This window comes from Schistocerca piceifrons, chromosome 5, assembly GCF_021461385.2.
Source record: "Schistocerca piceifrons isolate TAMUIC-IGC-003096 chromosome 5, iqSchPice1.1, whole genome shotgun sequence".
Lineage (NCBI taxonomy): Eukaryota > Metazoa > Arthropoda > Insecta > Orthoptera > Acrididae > Schistocerca > Schistocerca piceifrons.
Genome location: NC_060142.1, coordinates 254,168,527 through 254,194,734, shown reverse-complemented (window position 1 = coordinate 254,194,734; position 26,208 = coordinate 254,168,527). Strand labels below are relative to the sequence as shown.

Here is a 26,208-nt window from a genome sequence, read left to right as displayed (position 1 = left end):
AAACCACGGAATAATGCAGATAGAGAGGTAAAAATTGACATACATGCTTGGAATGACATGGGGTTTTATTAAAACAAAAAAAAACACCCCATATTGCTACACGCGTGAAAGATCTCTTGCGTGCATCGTTTGGTGATGATCGTGTGCTCTGCCGCCACTTTCGTCATGCTTGGCCCCCCAGGTCCCCACACCTCAGTCCGTGCGATTATTGGCTTTGGGGTTACCTGAAGTCACAAGTGTATCGTGATCGACCGACATCTCTAGGGATGCTGAAAGACAACATCCGACGCCAATACCTCACCATAACTCCGGACATGCTTTACAGTGCTGTTGACATTATTCCTCGACTCCAGCTATTGTTGGGGAATGATGGTGGACATATTGAGCATTTCCTGTAAAGAACATCATCTTTGCTTTGTCTTACTTTGTTATGCTAATTATTGCTATTCTGAGCAGATATGGCGCCATCTGTCGGACATTTTTTAAACGTTTGTATTTTTTTGGTTCTAATAAAACCCCATGTCATTCCAAGCATGAGTGTCAGTTTGTACCTCTCTTTCTACATTATTCCGTGACTTATTCAGTTTTGAAATTTATACTGACTTTTTGATCACCCGGTATATCACTTCATGATATTCAATATTACAAATTTAATCTTTCTGATGGACTCACGTCCAGATCGTCTGCTCTCAAAATTCTGCCATCTCTCTTCCCACAGCCACCACTGCTGGCGCCTCACCTGCAACTGTCCAACGCTACGCGCTGTTCACACCCAGTAGCGAATATTCCAACAATGCAAACCAGCCACAGACTTCCCACAGCACAGTCAGTGATTTTCATATAGAGAGCTACGTGGCGTTACCAACATTAAAACATAAACAGCCTACTTACAAATTAATAACGCAAATGTCTTCAGTTGCTAAAAAACAGAGTGTGAATGGTAGCGTTTCATCATATTGTGCTGATAGTGGGTAAATAGTTATCTAATTTTAACTTTTTCCTCAACTATAATGTGACGTAAGTGAAATATATCAACTGACATTTTACCTTTACACTTTTATTCTTCCTTTTCTGCACCATTTTACTTACTTCGTTAAGAACTGTGCACTCGTCACACGAAATAATCATGTCTGAGTATCAAGGTTTTGCATCATGCCTCTAAAAATTGTTGTTATCGAAAACGTAAGTTCACAAAGTGAAGCTAATGGTACTGAACACTGAAGAGCTAAGGATGCTCATTCGCATCTGTTCGCTTCCTGTAATGAAGAGGTTTTCATCCGCTCCGCTTGTTGCCAGAACCGTCGCGCAGACGGCGTTTCATTGTGCGTGCGCTCCTGAGTACCTTAGAGCAGCTTTGTACAGGTGTCAGTTTGAGCCGGCGGTCCTTGCGGTAGAGCCACTGTGGGAGAAGCGGCACTCCCCAAACTCATTTCTGCTAACGCAGTGCTGCTTCGAGCGTACCCGCTGACGTCAGAGCGTCTGCGTCGCGCGCGGTATAAGAGGCCGTGAGCCGCCTCGCGATCATAAGGCGCACACTCCCCGCTACCGCTCTGCACAGTAGCCAGTAGACGGTAGCCGCTTGCCATGGCCCGAGTGCTCATCCTCTGCTGCCTGCTGGTTGTGGTCGCCCTTGCGGCGGACGCGGCCCCGCAGGACAGGCTGGAAAACATCAACGTGGACGAGGTGCTCAGCAACCGCCGCCTGCTCAGGACCTACGTCCAGTGCATCCTGGACGACGGCGACGGCCGCTGCACCAAGGAGGGCAAGGAGCTAAAGAGTGAGTATCGTCTACCCATTTACAGTCCTCGACAACTCACCCCTTTTCGTTTTATTTCTGGCCAAATATGTTAGATACATCTATACTCCGGAAGCAATATTAGGTGTTGTGGCAAAGGGTACTTGCTGCACACAAAACCCCTTCCACTATTCACTGAAGAATGATGCGTGGTAGACTGTTGGTATGCCCCCGTGTGAGCTCGAATATCTGTAACTCTTACACATTCCCGTCATACTGGCGGTTGGAACAGAGACAAACAGAGTAAGGAAAAATTATTTCCTTTGTTCTATTTTCGTACTTTTAGGTTGTATGATGATTACTGGTCCGATGTTCGTGGTCTCCCGGTAGCTTTCTCGCTTCCCGAGCACGGGGTTCCGGGTTCGGGATTTTCACCTGCCCCGAGATGACTGGCTGCTGTTGTATCATCATCATCATCATTCATACCCTTACTATGTTCTTTACAAAGAGCGAGATATTTTTCTCTGTGATAGCTAACAGATGGCACAAAGTACAGCCTTAAAATACAGACAGCCGCTGGCACGAAGTTGTCAAACTTGCTTAGGCAAACAGGAATGTCACATTAAAAGTAAAGCCTGATTTTATACTTTAAATAGATGAAAATTATAGCCAGAATTGGTAACAGGATCACAGTGTGCAGAGGTTTTCTACTACATAATGAAGTTATTATGCGATAGATATAAGATAAAATATGGAATCCAAGATGATAAATGATAAAATATAATGAATGAAACAATCCCCACTGCAGTAAAGGATTAGAGGCACAATAACTATCTTACTCGCTATGTTTCCATCCATCCACAAATCATGGTTGAATAGCGTATGAATAAAATCGCTGGTAAGAGTTCCAGAATGAAGAGAAATAGTCAACTGACGATCGGTCCTTCGTGGATGGGTTACACTGTCTGAAGATCCTTCGAGTGAATCTGAGTCCATCATTTACATTCCCTACAGTTAGCTCCATGTGGAAATTCTACATCAGATTTTCTGTAAGCGTTCTTCCAGATATTTAATGAGTGGGATTGTTTCAGTGATTGTTCAGCAGTGGTGTACTCAAGCAATTATCGGTCCAGTTCTTTGGGATCGACTGGCAAAACATGAGCCTAACATCGATCCACAGCAAGTCTTTATGTATTTCGCTACGATTTTCCGGCATTGTGACTTCTCCATATACACCAGCAACATCTGCGGAGAGCCTCGTGGGGCTTCAAGCATTATCCGCTCGGTCATTTCCATACAGCGTGGACTAGACCTTCATCGACAAACTTTCAGAGGTTGCTATATGGTCCATAACAAGAAAAGAGTGTCTAGTAAATATGAGCTGTAGATGCTTACCTTAAGAGCTGTGACTACTTGATTGTCTTCATTATTGCGAAACACTACAGTTCTCCTGAAAGTTCTTTGTTTTAATGTTCTTTGTTTTCCATGTTTTGGGAGATGGTGGTAGGGATCAAAACAAAAAAAAGTCCAGTAGATATGGGCTCTAAGACGCGTATCTTGAGACCTATAAGCACTTGTTCACCTTTGCTATTTTAAAACACATCTCTTCTACTTGACAAATGCTCACAGCTCTTAAGGTATGCATTTTAGTGGCACATCTACACGACATTTTTATTGTTTTGATCCATATCACCCCGTCACAAAATAAGGAAAGACAAAGCTTGTTGTAGAAGAGATTTGTTTAACACTGTCGAAAATGAATAAGTGTTCAATGCTCTATGATACACATTTTAGAGCCCATGATTACAGACATTACTTCTTTATTTTGGTGCATACTGCCATGTTTTTGTCCATGTTACCATGAAAGTTCGTCGGTGGAGTTTTGGTTCACTCCGTACACTGTGAACTATAATGGTCGTATAACATACACTTGGGGTACGCCCGAAGTTGCTTTCACATCTGAAGATTTCTGCATTTTAAGAATTGCAAGTCTTATAGTATTTGAAAGAAACTTTTCTACCCAGTTTCAGACCTAGACTGGTATTCTGTTATACTCTTCATTTTCACTATGCGACAATGCTGGGATGTGTCAAACACCCTCTGAAACACAAGGAACACTGGAAAACCTATGCGCCGGTATTTACTGCCTCCTGAATCTCTTGATTTCGGACGTTGTTTGCGGAGTCCACGTACCTTCGTACAGAGGAGAATTTCGGTCTCCAGAAAGCTCATAACTTCTGTTCCGTATTTCTATGACAGACCAACGTCAACGATATTCGAGAAAAGCTGTGTGCTTTGTTCTTCAAGCGACTATCGATTGACTGCTGCTAGAATGGCAGCAAGTACTTTCGCGTACCCTCAAAAGTATCTGATACATATGCCATATCAAGTCACCTTCACTTCATTCACCGATTCAGTTGGTTTTGGATGTCACAGTAACTTATTTCGAAGGGAGTCTTCAGTGTTCGTGAGACCATTGAGAGGAAGAACCGCAGTACGATCTCCACCTATGCATGCACGTATTTTGCCTAGACGTACACACATCAAAAAAAGTTTTGTATCACCTCGTTCCCGAGAGTACAGAAAATCGGAACAGAGATCAACATAAAACTCATTTCCGCCCTTTTGTATTGCTAATGGAACCACACATTGCACGTTGTACCACCACACAGCGAGACCTTCAGAGGTGCTGGTCCAGATTACTGTACACATCGGTACTTGTAATACCCAGTAGCACGTCCTCTTGCATTGATGCATGCCTCTATTCGTCGTGGCATACTGTCCATAAGTTCATCAAGTCACTGTTGGTCCAGATTGTCCCACTCCTCAATGGTGATTCGGATACGATCCCTCAGAGTGGTTGGTGGGTCACGTTGTCCATAAAGAGCCCTTTTAAATCTATTCCAGTCATTCCCGACAGGTTTCATCCTGAAGGAAGTCATTCACAAGATGTGCACGATGGGGACGCGAACTGTCGTCCGTGAAGACGAATACCTTGCCAATATGCTGCCGATATGATTGCACAATCGGTTGTAGGATGGAATTCACGTATCGTACAGCCGTTACGGCGCCTTCCATAACCACCAGCGGCATAAGTTGGCCCCACATAATGCCACCCCAAAACAGCAGGGAACCTCTACCTTCCTGCACTCGCTGGGCAGTGTTTCTAAGGCGTTCAGCCTGACCGGGTTGCCTCCAGACACGTCTCCGACTATTGTCTGGTTGAAGGTATATGCGACACTCATCGGTAAAGAGAACGCGATGCCAGTCCTAAGCGGTCCATTCGGCATGTTGTTGGGCTCATACGTACGGCGCTGCATGGTGTCGTGGTTGCAAAGATGGACCTCGGCATGGACGTTGGAAGTGAAATTGCGCATCTTGCAGCCTATTATGCACAATTTGAGTCGTAACACGACGCCCTGTGGCTGCACGAAAAGAATTATTAAATTGGTGACGTTGCTGTCAGGGTTCCTTCGAGCCATAATCCGTAGGTGGCGGTCATCCACTGCAGTAGTAGCCCTTGGGCGGCGTGAGCGAGGCATGTCATCGACATTTCCTTTCTCTCTCTGTATCTCCTCCATGCCCGAACAACATCGCTTTGGTTCACTCCGAGACGCCTGGACACTTCCGTTGTTGAGAGCCCTTCCTGGCACAATGTAACAATGCAGACGCGATCGAACTGCGGTTTTGACCGTCTAGGCATGGTTGAACTACAGACAACACGAGCCGTGCACCTCCTTCCTGGTGGAATGACTGGACGTGATCGGCTGTCGGACCCCTTCCGTCTAATAGGCGCTGCTCATGCATGGTTGTTTACATCTTCGGGTTGGTTTAGTGAGATGTCTGAACAGTCAAAGTGACTGTGTCTGTGATGCAACATCACCAGTCAACGTCCATCTTCAGGAGTTCTGAGAACCGGGGTGATGCAAAACTTTCTTTGATGTGTGTATTTCGTATCTAGACTGTCACTCTCATCCTCTTCTACAAGGCTATTACAGCTTAGTGTATGGATAGATGACAATGGTGCATCCTATACCTCGTCTAAGATTGATCCCCAATATATGGAACACGTCTCGCAAACGTAAATGTATCTACGAATGTGCATTTTACTGTACACAGCGAATTTCTGGCAACATCAAGAATCCGTGAGCGCTCGGTATACGGACATGGCCATGTCCACAAGTTGCTTTTTGATTCCAAGTGTTTTATTTCATACTAACATTTGTATTATGTGCTAGTATTTATCCACAATAATGACAACATGGTATGATGTTCTAACTCACAATGAAAACGTTTTGCAACAGTAATTGTTTGAGTACCAGAATATGACGGCTATATCTGTCGAAACTGGTTACCTATTTGTGCAGTGTTTAGTACACTGGACTCTCATTCGGGAGGACAACGGTTCAAATACCGGTCCGGCCATCCAGATTTATATGCTTCGTGATCTCCACGAATCGCTTCAATCAAATGCCAGGATGGTTCCTTTAAGCCGGCACGGCCAATTTCTTTTCCCATCCGTGCCACAATTCGAGCTTAAGCCCAGTCTCTAGTGAACTCGACGTCGTCGACATGTTAAACCCAATCTTCCTTCCTTCTTCGAGACCGGTTGTCAAAGATAAAGGCAAATTTATTCGATCTTCGATATTGAAAAATTTTTAACAGGTATAACATTGATTGCTCCTTCTAATTTCTCAACATGAGAAAATTCAATTAATGTGAAATGGGCTATGCCGATCTATTCTATCTTATCAGTGCGTGTTTGAATTTGTTCTATGTGTTACCTAACAGGTACTCCAATCGCTGGTGATTACTCTACTGCTCATAGGATTGGCATCTGGTATGCCACTTTCTTTACTGACTTTCTGCACTTTCCTAGGACGTTACAAAAGACCTATAACCTCCATTTACTGTAACACAAATCTTATGTGTTAGTCCCATATCACAGCAATCTTATTATTATATTTTAAACTTTAGACAAACTCATCTGTCCCAGATGTTCGCTTGGCGTTGTGTAAATCGGCAAACAATAAAGTAGTGTCGCTCATGCTATCTGATAAATTGTTTTTCTGTAGTGAGAGTTAGAGACCCTATTGCGCTTGCTCATGACACGTCCGAGGAATTACTACAGGGTGTTCAAAAATTTCCGTTACAAACATCTAGGACTTGGAGTCCTAGAGGAGGGGAGTACGTAGATAATATTCTACGTACAGTTTCCATGCTACAACCAATTGAAAACAGCAATGCAATCACTTTTACAAGTAATTGATTAGTCGTGAGCCAGTATATACAGTTTCGTACAGTTCCACTTATTACTAGTCAAAGAAATTGCTCATGTAGTCGTTGACAGGTTTTCTTGAATGTGATGCAGTACGGCCTCGTCCAATTCAGGTGTGTGGCGTCTCCTTGCAGAACCGCAGTCACGCCTGCTGGCAGTGAAGCCGCCGTTTCCCGAAGCCGATGGATAACTGTGATGAAAAGGGTACGTTGTGGAGAACGATCGTAGGGTACGTTGTGGAGAACGATCGTAGGGTATGTTGTGGAGAACGATCGTAGGGTATGTTGTGGAGAACGATCGTAGGGTATGTTGTGGAGAACGATCGTAGGGTAGGTTGTGGAGAACAATCGTGATAAGGGCGACGAACACCTCTTCCATTACCGTGAGCTTTACCATACAGAAGTACTGTACAGCGATACTATTGATGACAATTAGCTGGAGACAGAGTCTGCTGTAAAATATCTAGGCGTAACTATCCAGAGCAACATTAAATGGAATGACCATATAAAACAGATAGTGGGACAAGCAGACACCAGACTCAGATTCACAGGAAGAATCTTAAGGAAATGTAACTCATCCATATATAAGGCGCTTTTTTGCCCGACTCTTGAGTGTTGTTCATCTATCTGGTACACGTATCAGGTAGGACTGATAGAGGAGAATATCCAACGAAGAGCGGCACGTTTCGTCACGGGATTGTTTAGCTGGCGAGAGAGCGTTACGGAGATGCTAAACAAACTTGACTGAAATTTCAGGACAGCACTTTTTAGGAGCAGTCAGACAGCGTATTACTTCCCCCCACATGCATCTCTCGTATTGACCGCGAGGAGAAAAACCGAAAAATTACGGCCAATACAGAGCCTCACCGACAATCATTCTACCCACGCACTATTCTCGAGTGGAACAGGGTTGGACGGATAGTGGCACCGAAAGTACCCTCCGCCACACACCATTAGGTGGCTTGCGAAGTATAATGTAGATGTAGATGAAGTATCATATCGGCGTATTCTGCAAAATTGTACTGAGTCATGTTGCTAGAACTCTCACGCACACGTGAATGAAGCTCGAACCGGGTCAGAGAGGTAGGATAGGCTTGAAATGCCATCAGCCGATCCGACGTAACCATCCACTATAGTGTTTACCCTGATGTATAACTATCTTGCAAACATAATTTCAAACGGCTATAGCGCGGAAAAGGTACGTTTCCGGTTATTGATTCATAATCAAAATATTATATAGGCCTACTCACTCCCCTCTACAAGTTCCTAGAAGTTTGTAACGGGAATTTCCGAACAACTTCTATTGTTGAAATGTATTTGACAATGTTAGTAGTCGCAAGCCATTTTTTCTGTGGTGTATGTGGGTGGCTTGCTTAACAGTTGTGCTGAGCTAGGCTGGAAGGCCTGGAGCAGAGAGAGGCGGCGGATGGTGGCCAGGGTCTACAGGCGCTCAGTTACGCCCGCTGGAGGCTCCGCCCCCCACCGACCGCTTCCTGTCGCAGTCCTTGACGCAGGAAACTAAATCCAGCCCTCTTCCAGCGCACCTCGTAACGCGCGCACAACAGCAGAAAAAAACGTTTTCTTGCTGGATGATCTTGAACTTTGTTAAGTTTAGCTGTCGCAACTATCTTAAAGTGGCATTTACACTGATTCTCGTTTTCGGCGACTACGTGTTACGAAAACTCCACGACGAGATATACATGACCCTGGACTGCCGACTCCATACGATAATAAGACGAGGCCAGATTGAGCTACGTATTTCAGAAATTGTGAATATTATTAATAACACAGCCATGCAGGCTGTTACCAAGAAACCTATAACAGTAACAAGGACATTGACGTGAGAAAAGTCATGGCTTAGCGATATGCACATATACAGGTGTCGGTCGTACCGCGTACAAAAGGTATATAGGGGCAGTACATTGGCCGAACTGTCATGTGTACTCAGGTGGTTAATGTGAAAAGGTTTCCACCGTGATTGTGACAGCACGACTGGAATTAACAGACTTTGAACTCGGAATGTTAGTTGGAGCTAGACGCATCCGACATTCCGTTTCGGAAATCGTTAGGTAATTTGATATTCCGCGATTCACAGTATCAAGTGCGTCCCGAGAATGCGAAATTTCAGGCATTACTTCTCAACAGGAACAGGGCAATGGACGACAAATTGCACTTAATAGCGAGACAAGTGGCATTTACGTAGAGTTGGCAATGCTAAAAACAAGCAACATATCGTGAAAAAACCGCAGATATCAATGCTGGAGGCACGACGAACATTTCTTTTAGGACAGTGCGGCGAGATCTGCTGTTTCTGAGCTATGATAGCAGACGGCCGACGCGAGTGTCTTTGCTAACAGCACGACATTGCCTCCAGCGCCTCTCCTGGGCTCGTGACCATATCGGTAAGACCATAGATTACTGCCGGCCGATGTAGCCGAGCGGTTCTAGGCGCTTCAGGCCGGAACCGCGCGACCGCTACGGTCGCAGGTTCGAATCCTGCCTTGGGCATAGATTGTGTGATGCCCTTAGATTAGTTGGGTTTAAGTAGTTCTAAGTTCTAGGGGACTGATGACTTCAGATGTTAAGTCCCATAGTGCTCAGAGCCATTTGGACCTAGATGACTGAAAAACTGTGGCCTGGTCAGATGAGTCCCGATTTCAGCTGGTATGAACTGATGGTAGGGTTCGAGTGTGGCGCAGACCCCACAAAGCCTTAGACACCAGTTGCCAACAAGGCGCTGTGCAAGCTGGTGGTGGCTCCATGCTGGTGTGGGCTGTGTTTACATGGATTCGACTAGGTCCTCTAGTCCAGCTGGACCGATTATTGACTGGAAATGGCTATGTTCGTATACTTACAGATCATTTGCAGCCATTCATGTTCCTAATTAACGAGGGACTTTTTATGATAACGATACTCCATATCACCAGTCACCAACTGTTCGCGATTGGTTTGAATAACCTTCTGGCGCCGTCACCCAGATCGCTCGACATGTAGTTCATTTAACGTTTATGGGACATAGCTGGGTGGTCAGTTCGTGCACAAAATCATGCACCGGCAAAACCTTCGCAATTAGGGACCGCTATAGTGATAGCATGGCTCAGTATTTCTGCAGGGGACTTGTTGAGTCCATGACACGTCGAGCTGCTGCGCTAAGCCGGCCGAAAAGCGGTTCAAATGGCTCTGAGCACTATGCGACTTAACTTCTGAGGTCATCAGTCGCCTAGAACTTAGAACTAATTAAACCTAACTAACCTACGGACATCACACACATCCATGCCCGAGGCAGGATTCGAACCTGCGACCGTAGCGGTCGCTCGGTTCCAGACTGTAGCGCCTAGAACCGCACGGCCACTCCGGCCGGCGGCCGAAAAGCGGTCCGACAGGATATAAGGAAATATGACGACTATTGTCACCTCCTCGTATTGATGTCAAGAAAGCACTTGGCTATGTAGACGTATAATCAGTAGATAGCGTCATCAGATATTTTCCTATTACGTAATATTTATGAGAGATTTCTCACAGAAATTTGAAATTAAAACATTCTGATAGAAAAAATTTGCAAGAATATGGGAATGAGATCAGTTGAAATTAAACTGCTAGGGTGTTGCAAGTGAGTTCTCATTACTTCAGAGAATGTCTGAGAGAAGCAGTTATCCAAATACGTCTTCTTCAAACGATAGCCAGTTCCAGTGGTTTCACAATTTCAGTCAAGAAAGGAAAATTCACGATAAATGTAAAATACGCCCCAAAATAAATAGAAACACATGTAATGAAAATAGAGCGAGTTAGTAGATTTAGCAGTCTTTCCGGAAGCATACAACATAATCGATTAGAATAATTAGCTGTAAATGTTAATCGTTAATACAATGCAAACCACTTGAGGTTTACAACAACGAATGCATACCTATAAATACGAAATTAAAAGTACAGAGTCTACTAGAGTGGTAATACTAGAATGTTTATACGCATGTCAATGTTTGAAGATGTGCTATAAGCTGGGCAGAATACACACATTTGAAAGAAGAATTATTAGAAAAATAATGGGTGCAATACAAACTGCATATGCTTAAACATTGTGAGCAGATCTGTCTACACACACAGATAATACCGGATGTTACGGAGAAACCAAAGGTTAATCTAGTTTTGATTATTCTACCGAATAAATGAGAACCGGCTAACGAATAGATATTCTTCTATTTCCGATAAAAGAAGTCAACAGTAGCATGGAATACAGAAATAAGAATCAACTTTAAATAACACACGTAAACTTTTCAAGAGAAATTACAAAATCGAGAAGATGATAATAAATCATGCAAACATGGACAGAAGAAAGGGGAAAAATGTGGGGAAAAGATGAAGTACTTCAAAAATGGCAAACAACAGGGAAAACTAATTGAAGTTGTACACAGGTTCGTCAAAACAAAGATAGAAAGAAGCTATGCAGATAATGTACAGTGAGGAAGGGCGACTAAGCAAGATTGGGAATTACCATATACCCGAAAGTTTAGTAGCAAAAAGGCATAGATAAAAAAAAGTATGTGCCGTACAGTAGCCTTCGTATTTGACATGGTACAAAGTGGTGGTTTGTACAAAGGAGCCTAGTAGATGGCGTGACCTCGTTTGGAGAGCAGCCCGTCATTTTTCAGCTCTGCTGCGGACGCAAGCGTGTGAAGCTAAGTCAGCTGATCACTGCGATATAACGAATAAAACTATAATTTTAAATGTCTCTACAAATGTACTTAATGACCAGCAACTGTCGACATCCTATTCGATATTCTAGAGACATAATACGGGATGAAAACTTTGCTGCTGCTGTGACGGAAACATAGCAAGAAAACCAACAATATAGATTATATGCGTAGAGCGTGTGGAGCATCGATCGAGGATGACCCGTCTCCAAACAGCAAAAACTAGTGCGCAGTAAGAGTGTGTTAAGATGAAGACACAGTAAATACTCATATCGTACGTATCGACAGAAACGGTAATTTGTCGCCAAAATTTAGGACCGAGGTCGAAACAGCAACTGTTTGTTATTTCTAAGAGACGCAATGTATAGGTTTGGTTTGTTTGTTTTGGGGACGGAGACCAGACAGCGAGGTCATCGGTCTCATTGGATTAGGGAAGGACGGGGAATAAAGTCGGCCGTGCCCTTTCAAAGGAACCATCCCGGCATTTGCCTGGAGCGATTTAGGGAAATCACGGAAAACCTAAATCAGGATGGCCGGACGCGGGATTGAACCGTCGTCCTCCCGAATGCGAGTCCAGTGTGCTAGCCACTGCGCCACCTCGCTCGGTGAGACGCAATGTATAGCTGGTCTCTGAGTTTCCTTACAGTATGTAGCCTTCATCAGTCTAATGAGTATTACTAGCCTAACTTACTAGACGATGAGTAGAATGACTAGCTTACGACCAGTAAAGACTTTGAATTACAGCATCTGAGTGTTCCAGTCATTTCGCAACCTATACAAACGTCTCCTTACATTAGCGAGGCATCTTCAAGTAGCATTCAGTTATGGGCTCAGAGACTGGTGACAGTCTTCTAGCGTGGTTTATAGCGCAGAGAATACATCATCACATGTTCACACAGAACATAAAAGCGACAAGAAGTACTCGCATTGAAATCCAACAGTGTACACCGTGTACGACGGCGAATGGGATGTGAGCGGGATGAATGTGATGGTGGTCAGGGCCAAATGAAATTTATAAATACAATGAAATTAATGCTGCGTATATTACATTTTCGGTTTACAATGGGTTTCTATTGGAAGGATAGATATCTATCATACGCAGGTCCTAGGGGAGACAGGGTCGGCTGCTAAAGTTAAATGTTATTGGAAGGCTACAGTGATATTTCTGGGTGAATGCTGGTTAATAGAGGCAGAGGCAAGTGTATCTCACCAGAGAGCAAGAGGAAGATCCAAGTAACATCAGGGAAGGGACCTGACGCTGTCTACCGGGCAGCAGAGACGGATAACAATGTAAAAATGTGAGGATCATGACCGTGTGAATGCGCGACTGGGTATGGAAAGTAAAATTTAACGAGATACGAAAAGGTAACAAAATACACTCCTGGAAACTGAAATAAGATCACCGTGAATTCATTGTCCCAGGAAGGGGAAACTTTATTGACACATTCCTGGGGTCAGATACATCACATGATCACACTGACAGAACCGCAGGCACATAGACACAGGCAACAGAGCATGCACAATGTCGGCACTAGTACAGTGTATATCCACCTTTCGCAGTAATGCAGGCTGCTATTCTCCCATGGAGACGATCGTAGAGATGCTGGATGTAGTCCTGTGGAACGGCTTGCCATGCCATTTCCACCTGGCGCCTCAGTTGGACCAGCGTTCGTGCTGGACGTGCAGACCGCGTGAGACGACGCTTCATCCAGTCCCAAACATGCTCAATGGGGGACAGATCCGGAGATCTTGCTGGCCAGGGTAGTTGACTTACACCTTCTAGAGCACGTTGGGTGGCACGGGATACATGCGGACGTGCATTGTCCTGTTGGAACAGCAAGTTCCCTTGCCGGTCTAGGAATGGTAGAACGATGGGTTCGATGACGGTTTGGATGTACCGTGCACTATTCAGTGTCCTCTCGACGATCACCAGTGGTGTACGGCCAGTGTAGGAGATCGCTCCCCACTCCATGATGCCGGGTGTTGGCCCTGTGTGCCTCGGTCGTATGCAGTCCTGATTGTGGCGCTCACCTGCACGGCGCCAAACACGCATACGACCATCATTGGCACCAAGGCAGAAGCGACTCTCATCGCTGAAGACGACACGTCTCCATTCGTCCCTCCATTCACGCCTGTCGCGACACCACTGGAGGCGGGCTGCACGATGTTGGGGCGTGAGCGGAAGACGTCCTAACGGTGTGCGGCACCGTAGCCCAGCTTCATGGAGCCGGTTGCGAATGGTCCTCGCCGATACCCCAGGAGCAACAGTGTCCCTAATTTGCTGGGAAGTGGCGGTGTGGTCCCCTACAGCACTGCGTGGGATCCTACGGTCTTGGCGTGCATCCGTGCGTCGCTGCGGTCCAGTCCCAGGTCGACGGGCACGTGCACCTTCCGCCGACCACTGGCGACAACATCGATGTACTGTGGAGACCTCACGCCCCACGTGTTGAGCAATTCGGCGGTACGTCCACCCGGCCTCCCGCATGCCCACTATACGCCCTCGCTCAAAGTCCGTCAACTGCACATACGGTTCACGTCCACGCTGTCGCGGCATGCTACCAGTGTTAAAGACTGCGATGGAGCTCCGTATGCCACGGCAAACTGGCTGACACTGACGGCGGCGGTGCACAAATGCTGCGCAGCTAGCGCCATTCGACGGCCAACACCGCGGTTCCTGGTGTGTCCGCTGTGCCGTGATCATTGCTTGTACAGCCCTCTCGCAGTGTCCGGAGCAAGTATGGTGGGTCTGACACACCGGTGTCAATGTGTTCTTTTTTCCATTTCCAGGAGTGTATGTTAATTTCTATGAATCCTCGTTGCGACTAACAACTGGGGTTGTACAATGCATCGATACGACAGAGTAATCTACTTACATCCCCGAATTGGAATTTACATATTAATTCACTATATAGCCGCTTACCTCTCCCCAGTGACTACAATAAGTAGCTATAAGAACTTTCTTTTCTCTCAGAAGAAATTTTTTTTCCAGGTTGCGAAATATGCTCGGGTGTCTCATTTGGTTGGTGAATTGCTCGTAAAAGAATAACGACGAGTGTAAAACGCTGGCCTCCCTCGCTAGCAAATTTGTTTTTCTTGTTCTAGAGAATTTTTTTCTCTAGTTCTCTGCAGGTAGAGTTCCACTCTGGCTTCTTTCATTTGTCACATTACGATCTTTTATTACTATTCCAAGGTATTATACGATATTGCATACGTTACGGTTTTGGGGAACACTTGCGTATATCATACGGGATGCTATTATAAAGAACATGGATCCGTATATGTGCTTCTGAGGGTTGGTGTGTCAAATTACGATCATCTAGTGACAGAACGCGTCGAATAACCAAAGCATCGTGGCAACTAACACCCTTCCAGATAACGAGCGAGGTGGCGCAGTGGTTAGCACACTAGACTCGCATTCGCATCCTGATTTAGGTTTTCTGTGATTTCCCAAAATCGCTCCAGGCAAATACCGGGATGGTTCCTTTGAATGGGCACGGCCGACTTCCTTCCCCGTCCTTCCCTAATCCGATGAGACCGATGACCTCGCTGTTTCGTCTCTTCCCCCAAACAACCCAACCCTCCCAGATAAGAAATATCCTCAATGTAACTATGCTTGTCAGGGAGTACGTACTAAAATACTTGACTAGAAGAATGAGACTGAGACGCTTTACTAAACCCGTGTTTGTTTAGCCAATGGTTACACAGATCTTTCCCTGTTGTAGCCCTTCAGTATCTCCACCGTTGCACCCTCATGACAATATTCTTCGCAATCACGTAAGCGGTTCTAAGCTACAAGAAAGAAAAAATCGAGCGACATCAAAATTTCAGTCACTACGAATGCTCGACACTTATTTTTGTGGGCTCTATTACAGCATGAAGCGTTTCTGAAGAAGAGACATTTGTTAACATCGATTATAGATTTAGGTATTTTGAAAGTATTTTTATGGAGTGTAGCCATGTATGGAAGTGAAACATGGACGATAAGTAGTTTGGACAAGAAGAGAATAGAAGCTTTCGAAATGTGGTGCTACAGAAGAATGCTGAAGATTAGATGGGTAGATCACATAACTAATGAGGAGGTATTGAATAGAATTGGGGAGAGGAGGAGTTTGTGGCACAACTTGACAAGAAGAAGGGACCGGTTGGTAGGACATATTCTGAGGCATCAAGGGATCACAAATTTAGCATTGGAGGGCGGTGTGAAGGGTAAAAATCGTAGAGGGAGACCAAGAGATGAATACACTAAGCAGATTCAGAAGGATGTAGGTTGCAGTGAGTACTGGGAGATGAAGAAGCTTGCAGAGGATAGGGTAGCATGGAGAGCTGCATCAAATCAGTCTTAGGACTGAAGACCACAACAACAACAACAACACAGCAGTTCTGAGAAGTAACATGTGCGATCAACTTTTTGAATCTTAGCCTAGCCTACATTCACACGTACATGGAAACTACAACAACATTCCAGTTCGGCATAATTACTGTAGCCACAGCGAAAGAACTATATCAAGTTCAATTGCTAGAGTTGACCTCAACTTTCCTTATAGCTCATCCATGTGGCAGCGGTCGGAAGCGTACTGAGAGATTTGACACTGGACTTAACAAAGTGATATCATAGTTGTGAGGACGGTAGTAAAATATTCCTGCTTCCAGAATTATCATACTGTCCATATTAACACTCAGAGTGGATGAAGGGATGGTTGCTTTCAAAGGGCGCCGGCAGATTTTGTTTCCCGTTCTTCAAACGAGCTAGTGTAGGCAATACAACGAAACATTTTCTTTTATTTCTGTTATATAAATTTTCAGCATTCATTTAGAAGTCTGATATCAACTTAGCATTGCCATCTTATGAATCCATACGTAGGCGGTACAAGACGACAGAAGGGTTCACGAGATGGTTTTTCAAAAAATGGTTCAAATGGCTCTGAGCACGATGGGACTCAACTGCTGAGGTCATTAGTCCCCTAGAACGTAGAACTAGTTAAACCTAACTAACCTAAGGACATCACAAACATCCACGCCCGAGGCAGGATTCGAACCTGCGACCGTAGCGGTCTTGCGGTTCCAGACTGCAGCGCCTTTAACCGCACGGCCACTTCGGCCGGCAGATGGTTTTTCCTGAGCTTTGCTTGTACCTGTAAGAAATAAAAAAGCATTATATAACACATAACAACCAATATCTCAATGAATAGAAGGTAAAAATCCACCTTATGACATTTGATGGAGGGTGCACTGGGTATCAATTTCAATCATCGCTTTCCTAATTCGTTTCCCACTGCTAATAATTAACAACGACTGTTGGTAAGCTTCCGTATACATTTACCCGATTTTGTAGCTGTAATGATTTAGCGAGTAATATGAGGGAGGACGAAACATTTTTCTTGAAACCTACACCAGATTTGGATGAGCAGTCGGTGAAGTTCTCTCGGTTACTAAACGAACCCGCGACGGAAGACGCTGACTTTTTTTATCTTCTCTACCTCTATTATCACATGGAACGGGCCCTTTTGTTACTAGATGTACTAAAGAATCGGTCAAAGATTTCGTAAGCTACTTCCTTCGTAGGTGATACACATTTCCGCCAGGCACCAGCCAGCTTATGTTGCGCGGCCGTTTCTGTTCGGATCACTTCAGACTTGCTGTAGCACTGCAATTAAAATGTCAAATATGGAGCTTTATAACGTATATTACGAAATTTTCCAGCTGCTAAAAATAGCTGGAAAATTTTTAAGGGAACAATAATATAAAATTTTATACTAAGATCAACAGAATGTAAGATGAAGTAGTTTTGCTTCTTTCTTGTTTACCACGTGCTTTTTGTACATTTCTTGGTGCAGATAAAAGTATTTCGTTGGATCGTCTCAAGCGTTATGTAATGATCCTGCTCACCACGAAACAAGATCGAAAAGGAACTATGGGATTGGCCCCAAATGTTGTATTGATAGTAATTACTTAAAAAGCTTCCGATAAATGCGAGATATCACCTGGAAAACGTTTGGACGTCAGCGAAGTGGCTGGTGCCTCTTACATGCGAACGTTGAAGGTCGACAACAACATTACAGTTACTGGTTCCCGCAAAATACCTGTTGGGAATTGTCCAATAAAGTCTTCAATAGCTAGCCGTTATTACAGCCTTCGGTGAAACATAACATACAAGGAATTCAAGCTTTTGTCGCAAAGGCGAAGTTTTTATCTTTCTAGACAAAGTGGATTGTGGGCTGGTCTCACGACTTATAGCGCAGTTTGTCGAGTTACGATCTTAAACGTAATATGTTTCACGTCTGTTGTTTACTGGACTTAGAGGGTATTTGATCGTAGGGTTAAACTTTAGCATGACTAGGTCCTCTTATATTTTTTCTTCGACCTTATATTCATGAAGACGACGAATAAGTTGGCGCAAGCAGTAATGACAATGGTGCACCCTGTATGGTAGGATAGTCTTTCTCTTCCAATTACTAACATATAGCTATTAGTTCTATCCATCATTTAGTAACCCTTACTGACTCTTTCGCTTCTGCAGTTGAAGTAACCTTTTAAACATCGCTTTCTTTGTCAGAAATGTTGCTTGTTCATACGAAGTTGTTACCCCATCACAATAATTTACAGTATCTACATACTGAATTTAGATGCTAATAAATGTGTATAATAATACACCGTAGTAGTCTCTTGTCTAAGACAGGTACTTTGACTTGACGCTCTTGTCCTCATGGACTGATGGCCCGATGTCTTGCATGAGGTAACAACTGTTTGTTTGGCTTTAGACGGATTGTTTATACAGCCAGAGGTTCACAGAAATAGATAATTTTACCGTTTCAGTGTAAAAAAAATGGTTCAAATGGCTCTGGGCACTATGGGTCTTAACATCTGAGGTCATCAGTCCCCTAGAACTTAGAACTACTTAGACCTAACTAACCTAAGGACATCACACACATCCATGCCCGAGGCAGGATTCGAACCTGCGACCGTAGCAGCAGCGCGGTTCCGGACTGCAGCGCCTAGAACAGCGTGGCCACCTCGGTCGGCGTTTTTAAAAATATCTCTGTTTGCTTAATCTGTCTAAGATCTGTTTCATTAGTACGTACAATCATGCATTGATATTAGTTAATAGCACAAAAATGACAAAATGTTAGTTCACAACTCACTGGAATGGCTAATAGTCCAGGTTATGACTGTGAGTTCCTCGGCTTGAGAAGACACACGTTGCCGTCTTACAGCTTTCACAATGCTATTTACGTACTGGGTGAAAATTATCAGCGTACTTAGTAGTGCTGTTACTTTGAAAAGGACAGATGGAAGGGAGCTACTACACCGCCTATAATGATATGCGTTCACTGCCAATAATTTCAGCATGTAAGGCCGCATCATGCTGATACGGTGAGCTACAATGGCGACACACCCCATCAGAATCAATGCACTGACAGATTATTACCAAAGAAAGTCGTCACTAGTGGTTTCGAGTGTAAAAAATTTAAACTTCTTATTTGGTCTACCGTGTCAGTTGCACATTTATTTCGGACTCTCGTAAAATGTACAGCTGAAACAGTAAAATAAAAGATAAATTTGTGTTCTATTAACAAATGTTTAAGTGACCTTCTCCTAGTATTTAGGATCCTTTTTTTAAACACTGTAATCGTGGTGTGCACTGTATAGATTGATGTTCAAATAATACTGTGTGTTTCCGGGAACTAGTTATGCTACGTCTTTTATCATAGCCCATGGGAACTGTCCTTCCCAAGACGCAGTTACGAATCGTTTACTATACTTACTTGTCTCAGACGCACAGTGTATTCCGTACATAAGGCACTCTTGTGGGTTGCGCGCATGGCAGACATAAAAACTTAACAATTATAGTCAATCAGTTTTAGTCACATTTGTGGAAGTAAAATTGAAGACAGAAATTTTTATGTTTTCCGTCCTTCATTAGTTGTTTGTATGCGCCTGGAGACGTGATCCGTCTACTGCAACTAAACGAAAGGCTGTTTATTCTGCGCCATACGTGTTTAGCTTCTTTTTATTTATGAAACATCTACTGTGGTCTTCAGTGGCCTGCCAGCATGTTTGTATTCCGTATATAATAATTTCGTTATACAGGATCGTAAGAAAGCCTGAAAAGCATGCTGGGGTCATACAGGAGAGCTTCTGATGAGGAATAATTGCTAAGAAAAAATTCTATATCTTGCGCCGTTTCTAAGTTATTTTTCTTCGAAGTTAGCCAATCAGGTCATCCAGTGAGGAAATTCAAACAGCCTGCCAGAGCCTATGTTCTTCGTTTGGTTTCCTCAAATCGAAGCAACGTAGCTGTCAGCTATGGCCGAGCCTTCTAGGCGCTTCAGTCCGGAACCGCGCTGCTGCTACCGTCGCAGGTTCGAATCCTGCCTCGGGCATGGATGTGTGTGATGTCCTTAGGTTACTTAAGTTTAAGTAGTTCTAAGTCCAGGGGACTGATGACCTCAGTGTCCCATAGTGCATAGAGCCATTTTTGAAGAAACGTAGCATTTGCTCAACTAGCTTACACTTATCGCTTCCGAGAAAGGCACATTTCAACTGGTAGTGAGTATTTCAACAATTGGTAAGTCACGGACCGAGAGATGACTGTGTAAGTACTGCATTTTATCTCTCACTAGTGCTTGACCTTGAGCCTCAGTGACCGGATAGCCTAATTTCAAACGCTAAATAGCTCGGAAACTGTTCAGCGTATCGAATTTTTTTCTTACCTGTTATTGCTTAGCACAACCTCCACAGGAACGCCCTTATAAGCTTTTTAGACTGTTCTGACCACACTGTATAAAGATTCCAGATATTTTGTCATATGACAGTTTCTTTCTTGTTCTCTTATTTTTATGTAAGGGACAACGTTTCGCAGTGCAAGTTTCGAATGCTATTTGCTGCTACTTACGATTTTGTGAGTTTATTGTCTCACATGTGTCGTAATCGAATTGTTGCTCTGCGTACACCGAAGGTCCGATTTTTGCGCTTCCGAAGACTTTACACTCGAAAACTCCATCTTCACTGTTCCACTGGTGGCTGGATGTGTTGACTGTACATAGTGTTTCCACGTGTATCTGTACGTTTTGCAATTCGTTTAATTGTGCGTGTGTTTACTGCGTGTACGAGAGCATGCTCTGGGAACACGGGAAATTTTGGTAAGAGGGAATAGTAAATACTGTTTCTTTTTTTATTTTATTTTTAATTAGAATGAACAATAACCACTAGATTCTGCTGATATTACAAGAAAACGTTCACATACAGAAAGATGATGCAATAAACGGGGAAGAAATGACTGACTAAATCAGTCTAAGAAACAAATCACTTATCTGTTTAGCAACAAAAACCAATAAAAAGGTAAATATGTAGGCCATAGCCAGACCAAACGATAACCCAACCTCCCACTACAGGCACTTAAAAAAGAAAAGAAAACAATATTTCCGATTCCCTCCTCAAAAAATTCCCCATCGTCACAGCACAGTCTCCACCACACACAATAACAGACGTACCCACGTACGAATATCAAACGAGAGGGTACAGCAAAAAAATATACCGTATTTTAAATGGTAGTTACAAAAAATAGAACGATACAGATAAAATACTTTTACGTGTGAATAACAAATACTATGCCATTCTGCGTTAGTTAATTTTAAGAACTGTATTCAGTAAATGGCGTCCTCCATTGTTGATGTCTCCACGAATCTTTCCTAGGGAGCCGTCCATAGTTCTTCGAGTCGTTTCCGATAGAATGGTAGCCATTTCCTGGGTAATTATCTCTTTACGTGGTTGCAGGGTTGTGGGGCGGTGTTTGTAGACTTGAGACTTTAAGTGTCCTCGAGGGAAAAAAGTCACAATCGGATGTCATTAAGGGCCAGGCGATGTATGCTCGCGAAGAGAGAAGAAGTCCAGGAAATAACTCTCTGAAAATCTCTTGAGAACGCTAAGAGGTGTGAGTTGTAGCACCGTCTTGTTGGAACCAGGCCTCACCCTCTACATGGTTCCCAACAAACTGGTCTAACTTAGATCTCTGTTATGTGACAGTAGGAATTTGAATTAACCATTACTCTTAGAATATCTTCTTCGTAAAATTAAAGTCATTGCGTCTGCTGTAATTGGCACGAGCATGATCAATGTCTCCTCAAAATCACTAACTCCCCCACAAGTCACACAGTGGCCTATCCAGATACTGGAGGTCTTTTCTTGCAGACCCCACAACACAAACAAAAAAGCATAATTAAACACATTAAGTGAAAGAGTGAAAGTGATCTTCTCGATTGTAATGTACTCTGAAACGCCGAAAATCGAACAAACTGGTGTACGCAGTCAACTAAGGACAACTCGAGCACGACACAAGTTGGATTAATAAAATCACATAATCGTATGTAGAACCGAACAGTAATTTACCATTACGAAACTTGGATTCCAAAAATTTGTTTCTTACCTAAGAAGAAGAGAATAAGAGAGAACGAAATATTAACCTATCTGGAATCAATAGATAAAGCAATATCTATGTACATAAAGCAAACATGCATTACAGAATACTAAATGCTTCTTAAATACGGCAGAATACAGACAACCTTTCATTTAGTCGAATAGACCGACAACTTCTGCAAGAAAATACAAGACATTGAGACTTTACCGGAAGACGTGACGAGCTATCACTTAAAGTTCATGAATTGAGGCAGGAGCCCGACAATAAACGAGTGTTCTTTGTGTTAACCTCTGCATATGTATTACATTTGGATTTGCAGCTCCTTGTGTTTACCGTGTTTGCAGTTAAAATTGTAGGATGTAAGGTCAGCCAGTTATGCTAAACACCTTCTTTTCAAGTTCCCAAATATGTTTCAGCACCACTGTGCCATCATCACTGGGTTTCCAGTTTATTTAATCTGTAATGTGAACATTTTTACTAAATGATGACAAAATTATGTGGATATTTAGTTCAAACAATAATTTGTTCCTTTTTGTTAATACCTTAACACTTGGTGTGCATGATTTTTCAACACCACTTGTGATCATTTGTTCACCAGTGAGTTCGGCGCCAAATATGAATTTTGTTTACGTTTTATCTAAATATCCATATAATTTTGTAATCATTTAGTAAAAGTGTTCACATTAGAGATTAAATAAAACGGAAACCCACTGATGATGGCACTGTGATGCTGAAACACGTTTGGGAATTCGGAAAGAAACGGTGTTCTGCATAACTGGCGGATCTTACATCCTACAAATTTGTATTTCAGGGATAGTGCACCATCTAGAGGAAGATATACACTGCAGACAGTTATTTCCTGCGTCGCGAAATAGAAACCACAGTGAAAATCAAAACTGGTTTATATGCAGTAGTTAGCTACAACTTCCAGCTACTTATCTCCATAGTCGCCGATCCGACTTAGACGTTTGTCATAGCGTTGTAACAACTTTCCAATGCCATCGTTATAGAAGGCAGCGGCCAGCGCTTTCCACTAATTCCCTACCCTGGCCTACAGCTCGTTGTCTGTGCCAAAATGTTGTCTTCAAAGCCAGCAGTTCATGTGAGCAGAGATGAAATTCAGAGGGAGACCATTACGGGCTGTATTGTGGTTAATCAAACATTTCCAATAGAAAACGACGCAGGAGCATCTTCGTTGCCTCTGCAGGATGCGGCTGAGATTGTCTTGAAGAAGGAAACGCATGACAGTTATGAAATGTTGGTTGCATAGCTTCAGGCAAAATTTCTCACCAGCCCCTAGTACTTGGCGGGAGACACTATTGTTCTAGGCATCTTTATGTGCTCCCTGCGTGTTCAGAACTAAAGAAACAACGTAATGTGATCGACGGGCATACTAGAGACAGTGCCCAAAACACCTGTGCAAAACTTCATCGGATTTTCACTGTGGTTTCCATTTCGCGGCCAATTGTTCCTTACTTTCCGAATAATCCTCGTATATTTGTTATCCTGGCACTTTTATTTTCCTTTGGTTCTAGAGTGATACGTGAGCGAATATAAGAGCTCGATTTTAGTAAGAATTAGCATTTTACCAAAATGAATTCCTGTCTCTGCATTTACTCTCTTTGTGTAAGTTCTGGAAAGAAACTGAGAGTTGGGAGACGTAGATAGCACTACAGCTCTTTTCTACAAATGTAACTGAGATTTGGACGTTGAAAATCACTGTGCTTTTACAAACTTAGACGATATGCCCCTGAAAATCTTTCCCTCGAAGGTATGTTACGCAAAACCTGTTTCCATTTATCACTCTTGCAGTGCTCTGGAAGTAGGTCACATCCCATCAAATTAATCTGTACAATAACTTGTCGATAAGAAGGGTTTTATTCATTTTGTGCAGAGGCGCTGCCCAGGATGGTGGAGACGGGATGCAACGACTGCTCGCCTAAGCAGGTGGAGAACGGCGTCAAGGTCATCAAGCACATGACGGAGAACTACCCCGAGGAGTGGGCCCAGATGAAGGCCAAGTACGACCCCACTGGAGAGTTCTCCAAGAAGCACGCCGACACCTGGAAGCAGCGCGGCGTCACCTTCTGAGCACAGCTTCTTCACCACAGCCCTGCTCACCTCTGACCGCGTGTCTGATTGTCCGGCCACGTCATATTCAACATCTCATCACAGAAGAAAATGTGAATATTCCTATCTGTTATAAGATTAGGCTTCAGTAACTTTCTAAAACACACAAATCACATTGTTTAAAAATTTACTGTTAATAAAATCGTTTTCCTTCAAATGTTAATTTTCTTTCTTCCGACATGTCTTGAGAAAAGTAAAATACAAAATAAATCTACATTTACACATTTTATTATCTGTCTGACCTTACAATCGTTCACAGAACTTGGGGTGGAGGGGAGGGGGAGGGAGGGGAAGATATTTTTTCTTATGGAGTGTGAAATAAAGACTGAACGTTTCCAGAGATCTCGGAACAACGCTCACTTCGTCATCATGTTACCGAATCAGCATGTGCGGTTAGTATGATTACTCTAGTTCAGATAAAGAAAGCTTTTCGATAAGAAGTGCTGAAGTTAGTAGGTAATATTTCCTGTCATAACGGATACAAACAAGAGTTAGACGACCAGTTAAACGGCATTTCGCGACTCAAAAAACTTTACCAACAGCCATGTATTTTGGGTTATTTTATTTTATATGTCAAATGCTGCGAGTTTCGGCAACTCAATATTGCCATCTTCAGGCCCCATACGCTTTTTTCGTATTAACAAGCTTACCGTATGGTGGCATAAAACTGGAACCGTAAATCCGAACCGTTATGCAAGTAATTCGTGTTTCATATGAATCCGTTGCGTAACGGTTCGGGTTTATAGTTCCAGTCATGCCGTCTAAGTTATGCAACTGATTCATGTTTCGGGTTTACGGCTCTAGTTTTATAGCGCCATACGATAAGCTTGTTAATACGAAAAAAGCGTATGGGTCCTCAAGATGGCAATATTAACTTGTAGAAACTGGTAACATTTGATCATAAAATAAAATAACCAAAAATATACGGCAGTTGGTAAAGTTTTATGAATCCAGAAATATGTACCATCCGATATCCCGTGCCCATAATGGACCGACAGAGACTGTTGAACGACATGTGGATCCCACAATGATCGATAACCTTGTTGTGATGAATCTTGCTGGCACCACGTTTAGAAAACTTTGGCGTGATTTTTCTTTAGGAAAGCTCATAACGTGCATCGACGTTTGCTTTAGCAATACATACGTTATGAAGATTCTGGCATTATGTTTTGCTCAAGGTAAGAGATTAAAAACGTGACTACTATAGAGCAGCTCTCTTCTCCTACAGGCCACTGTAATCGTTGGCGTGTGCCAGACTGCTACAAGTGGACCGAAAACAACGCCATTTATAGAATTAGGAACAGATTACGGGAAGGTAAAGCGCCAACAAGGAAATACAGACATTAAAACAATAAATACCTTATAAGTGGTAATTTTTCAAAGAAATAACGAAATTTCTTATTCCTCAGTATATCTCAGAGGGGTTAACGTTGGTGGAAGATAAACAACACAGCATTTATTCTGTATGAATGCTTGAATGAAGTTATATGTTCACGACGTACAAATTTGTTCTCTTGGGGACAGCAGCACCACCACCTGATTGTTCAGTGATGATGACGTGTGCAGCGAAGTACCGTCGTTGGACGATGGTAAGTAAGTTCAGGGTTAAATGACTAAAATTTAAACTTTGTTGAATGATTGGCAGCTCCCTTTAAATGTGGTTAAATTCAAGATAATCCTTATAACAAACATAACAAAGAAGAAAAAATGTGTAGTATCAGCAACAAACTCACAAATTATTTAATGACATATGCGTATGTGGCATTAGTGTGCTATGGGAGAGATGCACTATTTTTTTCTCGTAATTTTTATTTGCGGCAACAAATTATTGACATGATGAACGCACAGTTCGTGAAAATGCATTTCCTGCCCACGTCACCAAATTTTCGATGTTCGCGAAGCTTTTGTTACTGAACTAGGCTGAACACATTACACGAACAAAATATTAATAATACACCATACTC

General features: G+C 43.1%; 1 protein-coding gene across 1 annotated transcript; it reads left to right on the top strand.

Annotated features, from left to right (window-relative positions):
• Positions 1-1,528: 1,528 nt before the first annotated feature.
• On the top strand, positions 1,529-24,401 carry LOC124798611 (ejaculatory bulb-specific protein 3-like). Its single transcript, XM_047262087.1, has 2 exons — positions 1,529-1,777; positions 24,009-24,401. Exons 1-2 carry the CDS (start codon positions 1,585-1,587, stop codon positions 24,203-24,205), a joined length of 390 nt encoding a protein of 129 aa, XP_047118043.1. The 5' UTR covers positions 1,529-1,584; the 3' UTR covers positions 24,206-24,401.
• Positions 24,402-26,208: the final 1,807 nt, after the last annotated feature.